We start from the raw sequence: 16,155 nt of genomic DNA, 5'->3' as shown, positions 1-16,155 counted from the left end.
GTAACTGACACAAAATCCTCAACGCAATTTTCTGTCACTTAAACAAAACACCATGCAGCAGGATTTCAGCAACCAAATATACATTCCAGCGGTTTTTCTGAGAAGCTAAAATGTACTAACAGTACAGACACAATTCAAATCCTACATACAGGATAGGGTGGCACACTTTTTAAAAAGTCAAGCCCACACATTTGAGCACCTCTTGTCTGAAATCAGTCCCAAGTGTAAAATCTCTATTTCTTCTACGCCCTTTCTAACGAACAGTGAATGGTGTCCAAGAATTTATTGCTTACTTCCACTTGGAGTAAGAAAAAGAGAAAGGTCCTGAAAAAACACAAACTATCTGAATTGTATAAACCAAACAGATCACATAAAATAGAGCTAAGCAGTGACATAAGGAACTGTGCAAGAACTTGCACCAGAAACAAGAGATGAGTAAGAGGTAAATCCAACATAGAAAGAACAAAGTACTCAAGATGGACAAGGAAGGGATGCAGGAAAATCTAACAACCAACAAATCCCTCAGTTATCACAAGAGGAGATGTTAACCACCTAAGATTTGCCACCATGCTCAATACTATTAATCAGCTGCTCCAGCACTACATAATTTTCAGAAGGACGTGACAAGGTGTAATGAAAAACAATGTAAATCACAAATAAAAGTTTCATTATAGAAACAAATCTGCCCAAACTCCTGGAGAGCTTGAATATTTAGCTCTTCAGCCACTCCTTTCAAGATAAAATTTACACCTTTCATTCCAAATAAAGAACATCACATACAAATGAAGGAATAATAGGACTGAATACCATTCTTCCTGCATTTAAAAAAAAATCTTTAACTGGAAGTAAGGATTAAGAGACAAATAAAAAACAATGCCTACCTTTGACTTCTGTACCTCTGTAGTAAATGAGCAATCAGTACACACAATATAAATGAATGAACATTTTGGAAACTAACATCAGGGATATGATTAAAACACACCAGTGTTCTCAAGTTTCAGAGCATGAGGTGACAAGGCTAAAAACGTGTCAGTTACATTAACACAAGGATTGCAGATGTTATTCTGGTAACTTATGTTATTAGTCATAAAACTTATCTAAAAGAAGTTTAATTAAATTTGCAAAAGACCATCTGAAAAACAACTTTTCCTTTTACTTCTACATTTTTCCCTTTAAATTCAACATTGTTTTACCCCTTATTATTTTATCCTTTCTATCTTTTGAAGCTATAATTTAATTCTTTTCAGTGTATTCTTCCAGCTCTAGTCTTACTGCCCTTGCCACTTTGAAACAAGTCACATCCTTTCTGCAAGCCGAATTGTCTCTGTCCACTGATAAAACCGTTTTATTTAGCAACCTACACTTCCACCTGACATGAAGAAATAGATATGTTAAGTAGCTTAGGAAAAATATCAAAATAGTCTTCAGACCCTGTGTTTTTAAGCCCTATGTCAAGAATAGGTACCAAAATCTGTATTGTCTATCTCAGCTATCATCCATGACTCCACTTTATGCATCTGTGAATGTTCAAGTGGGATCCAAACATCACCACCTGAAAATGACAGCTATAACCAAGTGCACAGTAAAAATAAAATGAACTTTATCATAACCACTAAAAACTGCGCCCTACATAGGTTTGGAAGTGCTGCATACAAAAATCAAATTCAGTGCCGGGCTGCAGCACATTGATTTTGGAGAAGGACAAAACAAAATAGTGTAACATCTTCCTAAATTGGGAGAAGCTGTTGACTCCCTCAAAGGCAGAGAGGCCCTCTAGGAAAACCTACACAAATTAAGGGCTGAACAATCAGCAACCAAGTGAAGTTTAACACAGTTTAACACCTGGGATGGAGCAATTCCGGATGTACAGACAGACTGGGGGGAAAAGCATCTGGAGAGCAGCACTGCAGAAAGGGACCTGGGGGTCCTGGAGAGTGGAATGAGAGCCAGCAGTGCCCTGGCAGCCAGCAGGGCCAGCCCTGTTCTGGGGCCATCAGGAACAGCATCACCAGGCAGGCAAGGAGGGGATTGTCCTGCTCTGCTCTGAGCTGGGGCAGCCTCACCTCAGGTCCTGCGTGTTTTGGGCTCCGCAATACAAAAAGAATATAAAACTTTAGGAGAGCATCAAAAGGAGAGCTACAAAACTGGTGAGGGGCCTAGAGGAGAGGAATGGCCTAGAGGCACTCAAGGAGCAGCTGAGGTCACTTCTTTGTTCAGCCTGGAGACTGAAGGGAGACCTCACTGCAGTCTACAGCTTTCTCACAAGGGGAAAAGCAGAAGCTTTAAGCTGAGTTACAGGAGGTTTTTTAAGCTGGATGTTAGGAAAAAGATTTTTCACCCAGATGGTGGCTGGGCACTAGAACAGGCTCTCCAAGGAAGTTCTCATGACACCAAGCAGGACAGAGTTCAAGAAGTGTTTGGACAACACACTCAAGCACATGGTCTGATTCTTGGGGAAGTCTTGGGGAAGTCAGGGCCAGGAACTGGACTTGAGGATCCTTGTGGGTGTATTCCAACTCAGGATAATCTGTGATTTTATGAACATAAAATCTTGTGAACACATTTGCTACCAATTTACTTACTGGATATAATTACCTAATGACACAACCACAGTTTCTTCCCAAACTATGGCTATCAAAAAACTCCTCCCATACAAATCACAACATAATTCACAGGTTCTGCAACCTGAGTTTCAAGAGAACTCCTTGATATTCACTCCCTACTGCCTTTCAAAGCCATGAGAATACTTGTGTCTTTTGTGACCATAAAATGAATTATCAGTCATGGTAACAATTTACAGAACTGTGATCCTCCCTCTTTTTCTCATATTTGAGCCAAGAAGGAGTTAACAACGATGACATTAAAACCTGCCACACCAGGGTATTTGGGTTAACACCTTGCTAACATGAACAGGGCAGCTCACACCTCTTGCAGCAATTGTTCCAGTTTCTCTACTACCTCACTTAGACATCTCCATGTTTAGTTCATTCTGAGGTTTTCAACAGAACTGTATAAGCCAGAAACTGATGGGGAGCGGGGGAGGGCAGCAAAAGATAGTGGATAACAAGGTAGCAAATTTAGAGAGGTGTTAGTAAGCAATGTCACTGCTCAGATGAATCTCAGTATTGGTGCCACACAGCAGGTACACCCTTAGCAGCTAACATACAACCACAGTATAGTTTGGGAGGGACAGCTAATGTCATTACATACATAAATATGAAAGCAGAATGCTAATGACTTCAGTGTTTGGTGCCATGCCTTTTGTTCTGCACTGAAATCACAACAGGTTGAATTGCTGGGATTGGCTCAGTTGGTTACAGCATGCTGCTAACAACACCAAGATTGTGGGTTTGATCCCATTATGGACCATTTACTTAAGAGTCAAACGATCCTTGCAGGTCCCTTACAGCTCAGCCTAATCTGTGAATTAACTAATGTAACAACTGGGCTTTTTCCACAGGACAACTGGGAAGTGAAATTACACTGTAGATGAACATTCTCCACTTGAAATGCCATGCTAAGTTCTATAATGTTTTCTTGATTGAGTAAGAGATCGATGCATAGAGGATACCATCAATAAACCCAGAACTTGACTACTCTATGAATGCCTTGTTTGCAAGGCCTGGAGACCCAGGCCTTGGGTCTGGTCTCCAGGCCTTGTCCAGGTTTCCATCAGAAACTGAGAAGGTCTAGGTTTCCATGGGAAACTGAGAGCCTGGCCTCGGCCAGCATCCTTCGGCTTTTGGAGAAGCAGCCACAGGCGGCAGGGACCGAGATGCACAGCCAGAACCACTGCAGGGCACCAGCACCTACGGGAGACTCAACACCTTGCATTAGCTGAAGGGAATGGCCTTTAAAAACATCAAGCCGAAGGCGCCTGACTCGGGAACTGCGGGCACAGCGAGTGAACACTGCAAGGGTATAAAGGCCACGGGCTTACATTCACTCCTGAGGACACGTGTCTATAGCCATTCGGACAAGACCTCGGTAGCACGAAGCCGAGGACAGCATAATCTCGGTGCTTTGCCTTTACGTTGGTTACACAGCCACAGAGGCCACAGCAGGCACCCGCGGGACGCCCCGGAGCTGCCTTCGCCCCGCGTCCCGCCGCTGGAGGTCACGGCGGCGGCAGAGCGGCAAGGAGGGAAGCAGGGAGGCGGCGCCGGGAGCTCGCTGAGGGCACCAGGAACATCCCAGCCCTCCGGGAACCTCGCGGAGGCCGGGCCGGAGCCCCCCAGGGTGGCCCTTCGCAGCACCCACCGGCGGTGCGCCGCAGCCCACGCCACCGCCCTCTCCGCTGGGTGTGAAGGGCCGGCGGAAAGCGACGGGGGTTTCCCACAGGAAGCCTGGCGAGGCGTGCGGCGGTGGGGGAGAGGAGGGCGGGGGTGAAGTGGGTATGTCTGGGGGGCGCTCCGCCGCCCCGCCGTCCTCCCTTCTTCCCTCCCTCTTTCCCGCCCGCCCGTCGGCCGCCCCTACCTGCGGCGCCGGGGGCAGGCTCCATCTGCGGCCCCACGCAGCGGCGGCAGCTGCGCACAGCGTGCCCGCGCTTCCCCGGCCCTGCGGCGCAGGCGCGGCGCGGCCCGGCCGCCCCTGCCGCTCCTCCCCGCGCCGGGCGGGGACCGGGGGCGGGAGCGCTGAGGGCGGAGGTGCTGGGCGTGTGGGCGTGTGGGCACGGGGGCGGCTCTGCGGCACCGCGACTGGGCCGCCGCCGCGACTGAGCCGCCGCCGCGGTGATTTCCTGACCGTGGGTGGGCTCATACTCCGTGAGTCACCGAGGGGTCACAAAATCACAGAGTGGGTCAGGTTGAAACGGGGCCGCAGTGGGTCATCTTGCGCAACCTACCTGCGCAAACAGAGTCGTCCTGGAGGATTGCGTCCCCATCGTTCTGGAGTATCTGTGGTGGGGGACACTCCACACCATCTCTGGGCACGCCGTTCCGGTGCGTGGTCACCCGAACAGTAAAAAAAATCCTTCCTCATGTTTCAGATGGAGTTTCCTGGGCATCAGATTCTGCTTGTTGTCTCTAGTCCTGCTCTTCGGCACCACCAAGCAGAGCCCGGCTCCATCCTCTTGGCACTCCCACTTTAGATATCTAATATACATTGATAAGGTCCCCTGGCAGATGTTTCTTCTCGAGACTGAACAGGCCCAGCTCCTTCAGCCTTTCCTCATAAGAGAGATGCTCCAGTGCCCCACTCATGCTCATTACCCTCCGCTGGATCCACCACAGGAGCTCCCTGGCTCTCTTGTACTGAGGATCCTGGAACTGGGCTCCTGACAGGCCTGGGTGCTGAGCACCAGGTTCCCAGGGAACCCCAGGGAAGCTTGTGTGTGTGTGTCTGCCTGCGTGCAGCCTCTGACAGGGACTGGTGTCACATCCTCCAGCCCTTGGGGTGCCTGAGGCTTCCACAGCAAGGACTCAAAGTGGCAAATGAGAATTTCATTGGTGGCTGTTTTCATCGATGACTTGGTTTCTGACCATAAAAAGGGGCTTCCCAGTCATTGGACATGAGGTCCTTTCTCATGCCTCAGTGTTGCTGGGACCACGTTCCTGTGCAATTGACAGAGGAACCAGGAAATCTAGTGTCCCACCTCCAACTCTTAGTTAGGAGTCAGCAATATATTGAATTGATCAACCTTTAGTTATTACTTGCATGAGGCAAGAATAACCACTTTGGGACACAAAACACAGAGCAAAAAAAATAATTAATTAATTTAAAAAGTGATAAATTTCCTTAAATTGTCATACGCTTAAAAAACCCAAGAACATGATTCCCAAGAAATTAAGAGAAATGAGGAGTAAGAAGACATATCTGAAACTTGGATCTTGTTTTAATAAATACAAGCCAGAATTTTCGGAAAGCCTACCCTCTTTTCCTATCTTTAACATTTTAGACTGACAAGTGATATGAAAAATCAGTCATTTTATGCAGTAGCCTCTTACAGGAGGCTGCAAAAATTCTTCCAAATATAGCATTTCCTCTGTTACTTGGCATTGTTACTTTCTGTTCAGTGGAAAGGTGAATTTTAAACATTGCATTCTCAGGGAAGTGAGAAACCCAGGAGCCTTCCCCAAACTTCCAGACTGTATGCCTCTGGAAGATAATAAGCAGTCTAGAAAATTCAGTAGGAGGAATTTAGATGATGCCATGTTATTTATTATTTTGATGGAAAATGATTTTCCATCAAACTTTCAAGGTTTTCCCCAGATTGACAATATTTTCCCTATTTGAAAATTTTGTCTCTTTATTAGGAAATATGTTTTTTCAACTTGAGGCCACACTAAGAGCCAAGTTCTTCGTGTTGATACATTCACAGAAATTAGTAGAGCGTGATGTAGGCAAAATCTTCCACGTGAATGCTTTTGGCCTTACTGATCTAGAGCATTTCTGCTTTATACCATTAAGTGCCTCTATGCTTTTCTTTTTTTAACCACAAGTTTGATCTCATTCCTCAGAGTAAAACATGAATATTACAGTTGTTTTCTGTAACTTTAAACTATACCACTTCAGTTAATGTTTATAAACTGTTTTGAGAATTTTGATTGAACAAAGCAATGCAAATGCATCATGTCAATTTATTTGTATTTGTTTTATTAAGGGATTTTGGCTATGCCACTTCTGCAAGGAATATAAGAGTGTTAAAGAAAAAAGATACCAGCCAATCTGCAAAGAGTTCTTATATAATCTACAAAGAGAAAATACAAGAAAACACATGATACAAAGAGGAGCTTTCAGCATGGGAGCCAAAGAAGTAGAATGTATGCTTTCCAAGTAAGTTGAGTCTTTTAAAAAAAGGCATTATTTAAGTTAGTAATTTTCCTGCTCTTAAACTCTTGGCTACTGTTATCTTATATATGCCCTGCAAAATTAGAACTGAAGGTTTCTTTTACTGATGAAGATCTTTGAACTTACATGTCAGCTCCGTGTGTTGTGTTAATTTGATAAGTTTCAGGCCAGAACTTTGCTGCTTCTTTCATGGAAACAGTACCTGCAAAAATAAATGTCCAATAGCTTTGTAGCTTGGAGAAGTTGTCCTCTGCTGCTGCTGCTTCTTCAGAAGCAGGTCTGGAAAGCAGAAACAGGACTTTCTGGAGTTTTATTTCCAAGTCTGACAGACAAGAAGAAGTGCAAAAGGGACTAAGACACACCTTGAGAAAATAAGAACAAAGGAAAAAAAGTTGATAGAACAACTTTGTTTTGTAGATTTGAGGGTCAGAAATAATTTTTGAGGGAGGGCATATGCAGCTGAGAGTCTGATAACAGTCTCATGCTTTTGGGGTTAGCAGAAATGATCAGAAATGAGAAAGTATCAGAGAAAGTGTTATCTTGACAGATAAGCAAATGAGGCTGACATGCAGAGGAGGAATGGAATAAGACAGTAAGGTAGCAACTGTTCTCAAGGGGCTTTAAATTAGGAATAATACCTTGTGTCTGACTTGGGAGCCAGTGCAGTGATCCCAGGAAGTGGCACAATGCCTGACTCAATGACACAGGATAATTATGTTCTTACAGCAGCTTGAGTGAACAGAAACAGAACAGTTTTTGCCATCAGAAAAGAGAAAGTTACTGTGTGAGAGACGTGAAGTGTTAAGTGCCACATCAAGAATTTTAGTAGCACAGATTAAAAAGCAAAACTTTGTAAATACATGTTCTTCATAATTTTATATGCAGTCTTGATGTTAATAACATCATCTACTTATATAGAGAAAAGAATTGCTTTCTTCATTAATGTGGAAGTGCCTGTGAAAATGAGCTCCATGCTGTAGGAGCATTCAAGGGTATAAAGGGATAGTTTAATTAAAAAAAAAAAAGAAAAAAAGTGCAAAGTGAGTCTTCCTTAAACATGAGGTCTAACTTGTATCTTACCCCAGGAGAGAGTTTTGAAATGACATCTGGAGTATGCAATTTGTGTTTAGTCAGATCTTTTTTAATATGAATCTTGCACAACTTGGGCAGCCCTGTGAAGTTGTGCTGAAATGTGTGGGGCATTTGCCATGTAGCTCTTTGATACAAGTTTGTACCATATGCTTCATTTAACTGAGACACTTATGGTAAACTTGGTTAATTGGGACATCTCCTGGGGCACTGGTGTGAGACCAGTGCTACTCAATACACACAACTGCTACTTAACAGGGCCCTAACAGAGCAGTGGCTACTGCTGAGTGCCCCTGGTTATTCAGTGCTGCTCATGTAATCTCTTCACAGTTTCTTGGAATTTGTCTATACAAAGAAAATTCTCCCTGCAATTAATTCCCTGAGGGTGAAATACTGGGTGAAGTATTGGAAATAGACTGATGATGGTGGTCACAATGTGTGCACTGATTGTTACATATACATACGTGGGGAAGGTATGATAACTTTATAACTTCCCTTATAGTCTTGAAGGATGTTTGAGAGAACGTTTTTCTTATAAAATTTTTAAAACCATATATAGTCAGAAGTAGTGGTGTTGGGTTACAGTAATTTCTGTGTTTCTAAGATTCATATTGTTATTTGATTAGCTAATCGCCCATTTTCCAAAGTGTGAACATATTTTCACACTTCAACCAAGACAGTGTTAACAAAGAAACTATAGATAGCAATAGAGATTAATTATCTGTCCCATGAGTCTCCTCACCTTGTTTTTACCAGATAAAGAGAGCCTATCTGTCTGCACACAGGTGTGATTTTTTTTTTTAAGCAATAGCCTTGGTCAAATGAGTTCAAAGGCTTATTTTCAAGTGGCACCTCTTAGACACGTTTGTTCACTGTTGATGTTTTTGATCTTGTTTCATGAAATACACCTACCAGTAAAAGGTTGTGATTCTTTGCTAAGCTTACCCATGTGAAATTCATTCATAGGTGTGAGATGTGGAGGAACTTTAAATGAGAATATTTAGAATCAAAGAAGTGTTTCCTTCTTTTCTGGAGGGAAAGTACTCTTACTGAAGTCACTGTAAAGTTGTTGAGGGCCTTATTTGCAATTGCCATCCGAGATTTTCACTGACTTGAGACATCTTCTAGAAGAGGGAAGAACATGAAGGAGTTTTAGTGTCTTTCTGTTATGTAAGTTGCAGCATTTTGTATTTATTCCCCCACAGAATTAAACCCATCCATATGTCTCTTCAGGATAGGACATCTTTACAGCAGAATCTGTTATGTAGGAAGAAGCATTAAGCATCTTGAACTATTTCTGCCCTGTCTCATGAGTCTCTAATTCTGCCTGTTCTGGGTATTAGTAGATAGGTCTGTGTTGCAGACCTGTGAACCTGCAGCCTATCAAGGCTCACTTAAGTGATGTGAGACTTCTGCAGTATTTTCACAGTGCAGGCACTGGCACTGCATTGCCTTGGCCTCTCTCTTGCTGTCAAAGAACAACTGGCTTGTTGCTTGGTGGCAGGCTCTGTGGCAGTAGTGCCTATCTTGAGTCCTGTGGACTGTTTTTACCACTTCACCAAGAATGAAATCTTCCCCTTCATGGGCCTGCCTTTCCAAGTTTCAGGACAGTTGGGACCATCAGGGTGATTACCAAAGCTTGCTGTCTCTATCAGGATGTCACTGAAGTTGTATATAGGAAGCTGGCCGTCTGCTAAAGTAGAAAAATTGCATCAAATTATTCTCTTTGCCAGTCACTACTGGATCTGACTGGCAAAGTGGAAAACAGTTCCATTTCTTTTCTGAAGTCTGCACACAAGAGCACACTCTTTCACTGGCTTTTGTTTGCTAAAAAATTCCTCTTTTATATCAACAGATTCAGAAGTATCCCAAAGCTAAAAACTCTACAGCAGTGTAGATCATTAGACTTTCATTAAGATTTTTAGGTATTATTAGTTCAGTAATGTAAAAGGAAGGGAAGGTCCACCACCAAAACAAAGCAGACTGTAAGCTTTCATCATTTGATTTACCTTGCTTACAGGAAGAGTTACTTTTCAGGCTGTGGGCAGAATGCTTTTCTGTCTGAATACATTCACAACAACTATAGGGTGACTCTTGCTTATATTGCTAGTTTTGTTTAGAAATTTATTTTAGTCATTACTAGAGGTTAGAATTTTCATTTTCCCTCCTTGCAGCTCTGCATCATCATAAGTTTTATTTCTGTTTGTGAAGTTCTTTGAAAAGCTATTTAGCCATTCTCTTGCTTTCCCATTTTTTTATGTGCCACACAGAGAAGGGCTAATCCTCGAAGATAAATGCTAGAAAATAAATGGTTCAGTGTTCAATGTGCCTTCTAGGCCACAGTAACTACTGTGTGGTGCAGTCCTCTAGGTATATGAGCTGGCACAAGAACTCTCTTGCTGTCTTTGCGTCACTACTGGCCTGGATGTTTCCTAATCACTCCTTGGTATGGTTTGAATTTGTTTGGGTTTTTTGTGCCACAACAGGGAACATCTCTATGGAGGCAAGCTCTGAAATTCTAAGGTACTTTCCAATCCATTCTTTACTGCAGACAGAGGTTACAGCTCCACCCTTGGTGTCACCTTGTATTACAAGTACAGAAAAAGAAAGAGTAAGTCTTTAATAACTGAAATGCACTACATAGTCAGTCCTGTTCGAGTGCTGGTCTTGTTTATACATACTCATTTTGTTTAGTAAATCCCTGCTTAGAGATACAAATCCTCTTAACTGCTGGTTGAGCCTCTTAAGAATTATTGTCTGTTTCTTCAGTTTTGGAAATGTTTGTTTCTCATAGGGCACACCACCCTGTAATGTAGGATCCCCATTCTGCCTTGAGATACAACTGCAGTAGTTGCTTCTTTCATCTCTAAACCACAAAGAACCTTAGAGATAGGGAAAAACAATCACAAAGAGCTTAAGCAGTTTGCCTGGCACTGTGGAGGAATGTTAGTGATAGACTAAAGATCTGAAGATCAGGCTCCTCAATTTATAGTCCATTCAGATTACTTGAGATCGTAACACTACTCATAATTCAGGCAATTAAGCCTAAGTACAATCCATACTTCTACATTTGGATTGTCATCATTGGAAATGATGAGATCCGAGTCATTGGAGCAGAAGAGAAAGGTGATGAAACAAAAGCTACTTATTAATGTATGTAGAGAGGAATGTTGAAATGAAAGAGAAACAATGTCATTGCCAAATGTGATCCTGATGCCATCTCAAAAATCCTTCTGTCAGCAGATGGCTTCTTTTGCATGCACCTAGCTCTCAGTATTTAACTTACAGTAAATCCTCACGCCTATCCAACCAGATTCACAGTGTTACATAATTATCTATGATGTTATATTTGCATACCTACTTAGTTTATATTGTTGAGACGTCTTCGGTTGGTTGTCTTTTTCTCCGTGAAATAAAAAATGCAATCTAAGATACGGGGACTTTACCTTAACATTTACATTTGAATACCTGTCCTGCATTTGTTTCTAATTCAAACTTGTCACTTAAAGTCTGATAAACAAAATGTGAGTGGAGGAAGATGCTTTTCTACGCCAACAGATATGGTCAGAACATGTTTTTTTGTAAAATCTTTTCCATCCTCTTTAGTTTTTAGGTGCGTAAGAGTGATGCAACAATAATAACTCTGAACACTTAGCTTCTCTATATTCACCAGTCTGGAAAATTCAATGTGACTTTAACAGTACTCTACTAAGGAACCTCAACTGACCAGCACTGATTCTGAGGTTTTAGTTACTGAGGTATGGATGTTGTCAGGAGGAAGAATTGGCAGTCATATAACTCCATATCCTGAAATTCAGTAAAGGAAAAAAGTCTTGCATGCTTCTTTGTAAGACATCCATTGCTTTGAAAATCAACTTCTTAGTTCCTAGTATCTTCTCTATGTTGTGCAGTTAAGCATTTGCCTGTTGTGAGTATAGGAGACTTATTGGTGAAGGCAGTGAAATTATAATGTCCCATATTTTTGAGCTGAGAGATAAATTCTTGTTGTACCTGCAAACAAATGTTATTTCTACCCTCATCTCCCTTTCTCATCTCTTTTTTTGTGTTGCTGAGTGTGGTTTTATAGCTGCTGTACTTTCACCTAGTGACATTCATTTCAGTGTTGAGTGGGTGCTGCATGCAGGGAAGATCTGATTTGAAAACTCTGCTCTCAACATGTATTTCTCTGCAGTCTGATTCTGGTGTGTGCCTAATTCCCTGCCTGGGATATGTGCATCCCTAAGTAATACAGGCTTTGGGTGGCTCCAGTTCTGATGGCTACTTGCTGGGGGTCCAGCAAGGGTTGGTCACTGCTGATGTGTCAAGCCATGGTGTTGTCTAAAGAATCCTGAGATGTGTTTTGGACTGATTAATGTGACATGTTGTAATACGCAGAATCAAGGTGAAAACTCGAGCAATTTATCCCATTGATTCCAGCTGCACTTAGGAGGCCATAAGAGCCTGACAACTTCCACATTCAAATTCTTTGCTGCAAAGCATTTGGTTAACCACATCCTTTGCTTTACTACCAGTGTTCAACCTTTACTCACAACTGAAAATTATATGAGGACATGTATGTCCTCATGTATTGTAATGTAATCGAAGCTTGAGACAGAAATAGATACTCAAGAGAAACCCTTGGCAAAATTAGTAAAACAAATCTTTTAAGATCTGGGAAGTGCTGGACAGTTCTGAAACTTCAGTGACAATGGTAACAATATTAATTTAGGGCAAACTGAAACTGGGAGTTGAATACAGATACTATGATTTAGGATTTCATAGTTCTCTCTTTGCTCTCCAATTAAATAGGTAGTTAAGGTGTATCCTATATTTCTCAACTTTTCCTGATAAAATGCAATGTTGGATGATGGATTTACTATTTTTATTATTTACTATTTATTCAGCATTAGTCAGATCATTGTGCGTTATTAGCATCAGTATGAGGGATTTGAATCTATTTTTTCAGGCATTGTTAGCATATCTTTTCCAAAAATTTTGCAGTACAAACAATTGAAATGGCCTAACAAGCGGAATTTAATAAGGGCAAAGAGAGCAAGAGGACATTGCAAATGTCATATTTAGCATGAAAACTTCTACTGTGTATCTGTTACCATTATACATTGGTAATATATGTGAAATGTAGTAAAAGTTTCATATATACAGATATTAATTCTCTTTCTGACTTATTGTACAGAATTAGAAAGGAGCATAGCATCAGACATGACTGTATGGGGATGTATCAAAAGAAAGTGTAACTTTAATATTTAGCTTTCTGTCATGTTTTTACATAACTGGGACTAAGTGTTAATCAACTCAGAAAAGCAGGGATTTTTGATCAGGTATTTTCAAATTCATTCTTTCTTGGAGATTCCCCTCCCCCCCCACACTTTTTTGAGCACCTTTTATTTAATTTCAGTGACTAATTCACATTTTTGAGAAAAGAATATTCAGTCCTCTAAACTTTCAGTAAGGTTCATAACATTTCTGTGGTTTTCCAGAACTTTTACAACAAGATTATGGGAGACCAAATTTGGTATCTCTGGTAAGTCAAAGGATTGAGATAAATGGAAGACAATACTTTTAAAAATGACCAGTTACATAAACGAACATAGAGAAATAGAAAGGCGGAGAAAACAATTTAAATGCTCATTCTCTCAGTCTCTCTGTGCTTTATTTTGAATGGCTATTTGGAAATGTAACTGAATCCCTGCAGTGGATAAACCAACTGTTTTTTTCATGAGCTCTTTGTTCTATGACAGAAACATGTAAATCTCCCTCAGTATCATAATTTGTATTCAGTTATGAACCAAAAAGTTGATTGCAGTGTGTGATGAATCTATTCCCATGTTGGATAAGCTATAGAAAGGGAAGCTGAAGTTTGAATTTCATGATTTTCTGATGCAAAGCAGCAGATTAGGAGTAACAGCTAGATTTTAACCCCTGAGTTCTAAAGAAACACTGCATTTGGAATATCAGATTAACTCTTTTTCACTTGGCTATCACTTAGCCAAAAAATTAGGGAAAATTTTGAATTTTTTTTTAATCTCTGTATGGTTTTCCCAAGCAGGAATATATGTTAATTTTAAAAAATTAAAGCAGTTTGCTATACCTTCAGGCTTCTAGAAAAGTATGATGTTTAAGTGTCTCACATTGATTTCAGTTCTGGATTTCATTGTGGAACACAGAGCTACTCATGTGTGAGACACATAGAATACAATCCTAACCAGGACACCCACCATTAGTGCAAAGTCCCTCCAGGAAGGTGTAACCAGCTGTGGTGGCAGTTTAAGCCCTATTCATATTCTAACCACATTTTCAACAAAGATGGAAATGTAAAGGATTGTTCCAAAGAAAATCTTAAGGTACCTAGTGTTGTGTAATTAAAATAGCATTCTGAACTCTTTAGCATTAAACTGAAATGCCGGTGCAGGTGATGCTCAATCCATCTACAGTGCAATTTGCATTGAATTCTTTCTTACCTAGCCCGTGTTCTGAGCTAGCACTCGGCTAGAGCATGGCTCTATTGCGCTGACATCATTCTTTTCACTTTGGGGCAACATACAGAGACCATTTGATTAATTTTCTATTCATCAAGCCATGTTCTGCCTTGAATGTAAATAATCCAAAATGTCCACTTCAGCATAATTTTTCCCCCATAATTTCTTCCATTGGTGCAGCAAAGACCCCGCAGTGTGCGAGGGGTGGGTACAAGCAGGTTAGGGCTCCACAAGCTCACAGCCAAGGAGTGCTGGTTCCTTGGTGGGGTGACGCTCACTCTCCAGGGCCAAGGCCATAGAAAGCACCTTCGGGAGAGCTCCTGCTGTGGTGAAGCAGCGCTGGGAGGGTGGGAAGCAGCTGCAGGCAGAGCTGCTGGCCAGGCTGCCTGCTGGAGGGCCAGGGCAGCACAGAGCCCGGCTGGGGAAAAGCGGCAGAATCTCTGTGGCACGGTTCTTGCCAGGTTAGGGAATGTGTGACGGAGCAGCTGTTGGATATGCAGTGACAGCTACCACGACCACCATGGCTTTGCTGGCTGACAGCATGTCTCCCAAAGGGGGGTAAAGCATGGGCTACTCTAATCAGATGTTCATTCGGAGAAAAATGAACTTTCTGTCATTCAAGTCCTTGTGGGTACTGCAAAGAGAACAAAAGGATACAGTCATTAAAAAAAAAGAAGTCACTGGCTACTGACCTGCCTGTCAATAAGCATTAAAGAAATGTGGTGCTACTGCTGAGAAACTACCAAATTCATTTTAAAGAGCAATGCTAATGTCAAATACAAAGTCGGAATTGGTGTTGATCTGTAACAATCATGTTGAAATCTGGAGATACTTTTGGTTTTATTGTAAAGGAAAAATCCTCCACAAAATATACTTGCATTAGCAAGGGAGAAAATCTGCAGCTGAATTAGGGAGAGACTAGAAGAGGGAAAAAGGTAATTTTCCTTTCCACAGAGTTTGGATGTCCTCACAGTTCACAACAGCAATTAGGCATTTGAAATTGGCAGTAAATCCTGGGAAAGGATGAGCATATTGTCAGAATAGTTGTGTTTTTTAGAGAAGTGCATTCACTCTGACTCAGGGAGGAGCTGGAGTCTGCGTGAAGGGAGAGCAGCAAGTACTGGCATACTTAAACTCTTTGGAGTTGGAGGCTTTGCTACCATAAAGGAACCATTTTTTTAGGAAGGATCTGCAAGGCCTTCTGAAGAAGATGTGCACATACCAATTCTGTTTCTGCATAATTAAATTCATAACCTGTTTCAGAAAAGAAAGAGCTTTGAGGTTTCAGTTGAACTTTTACTGTGTTTGATGTACATCAGAAATACCCTCCTAGCTTTTCACACACTTGTAGTCAGAAGGTTTCTGTAATTCTGTAAGCAGTGTGCTGTTCTGGCTAGGTGCTTTTGTCTTAACCTCTTCTTAACACCTTTTCATTCAGTTTCTCTCTCCTCTGTCATTTACTCCAGGCCACTTCTGACTTCTGCAGTACGAAAAAACCCAACGAGTAATGTAAATAAGTCTGAATCATATTTGTTTAAAACAAGTGGTTTTTTTCACTTCTGTCCATTTCATCATCATGTTTGAGGCTTCTACATTTTTCTTGTATATTACTGGTTAGCTGGAAGGACATATAGACATTAAGACCTTTGGGAGAGATTTTTCCTGCTTTTCAGTTGAAAGCAGGTCACTGCTCTTATTGATTTCTGGACTACCAGATATTGTATGTGTCAATGTTAAGTTTTAGGTCTCCTCTTGTGATGGCAATAATGATGAAGAATTC

At 41.6% G+C, this 16,155-nt stretch overlaps 1 protein-coding gene across 1 annotated transcript in view; it reads right to left on the bottom strand.

Moving 5' to 3' along the window:
• Window positions 1-4,578, bottom strand: part of CMC1 (C-X9-C motif containing 1) — a 45,226-nt gene extending 40,648 nt beyond the window's left edge. The window contains exon 1 of the mRNA XM_064704685.1: window positions 4,477-4,578. Within this exon, the coding sequence (XP_064560755.1) occupies window positions 4,477-4,501 (25 nt within the window). The 5' untranslated portion in view covers window positions 4,502-4,578. The remainder of the gene's footprint in view (window positions 1-4,476) is intronic.
• Between the last annotated feature and the right edge of the window lie 11,577 nt (window positions 4,579-16,155).

Source organism: Zonotrichia leucophrys, chromosome 2 (genome assembly GCF_028769735.1).
Source record: "Zonotrichia leucophrys gambelii isolate GWCS_2022_RI chromosome 2, RI_Zleu_2.0, whole genome shotgun sequence".
NCBI lineage: Eukaryota > Metazoa > Chordata > Aves > Passeriformes > Passerellidae > Zonotrichia > Zonotrichia leucophrys.
The sequence above is the reverse complement of the archived record's forward strand: the minus strand, read 5'-3'. Positions and strand labels throughout refer to the sequence as shown.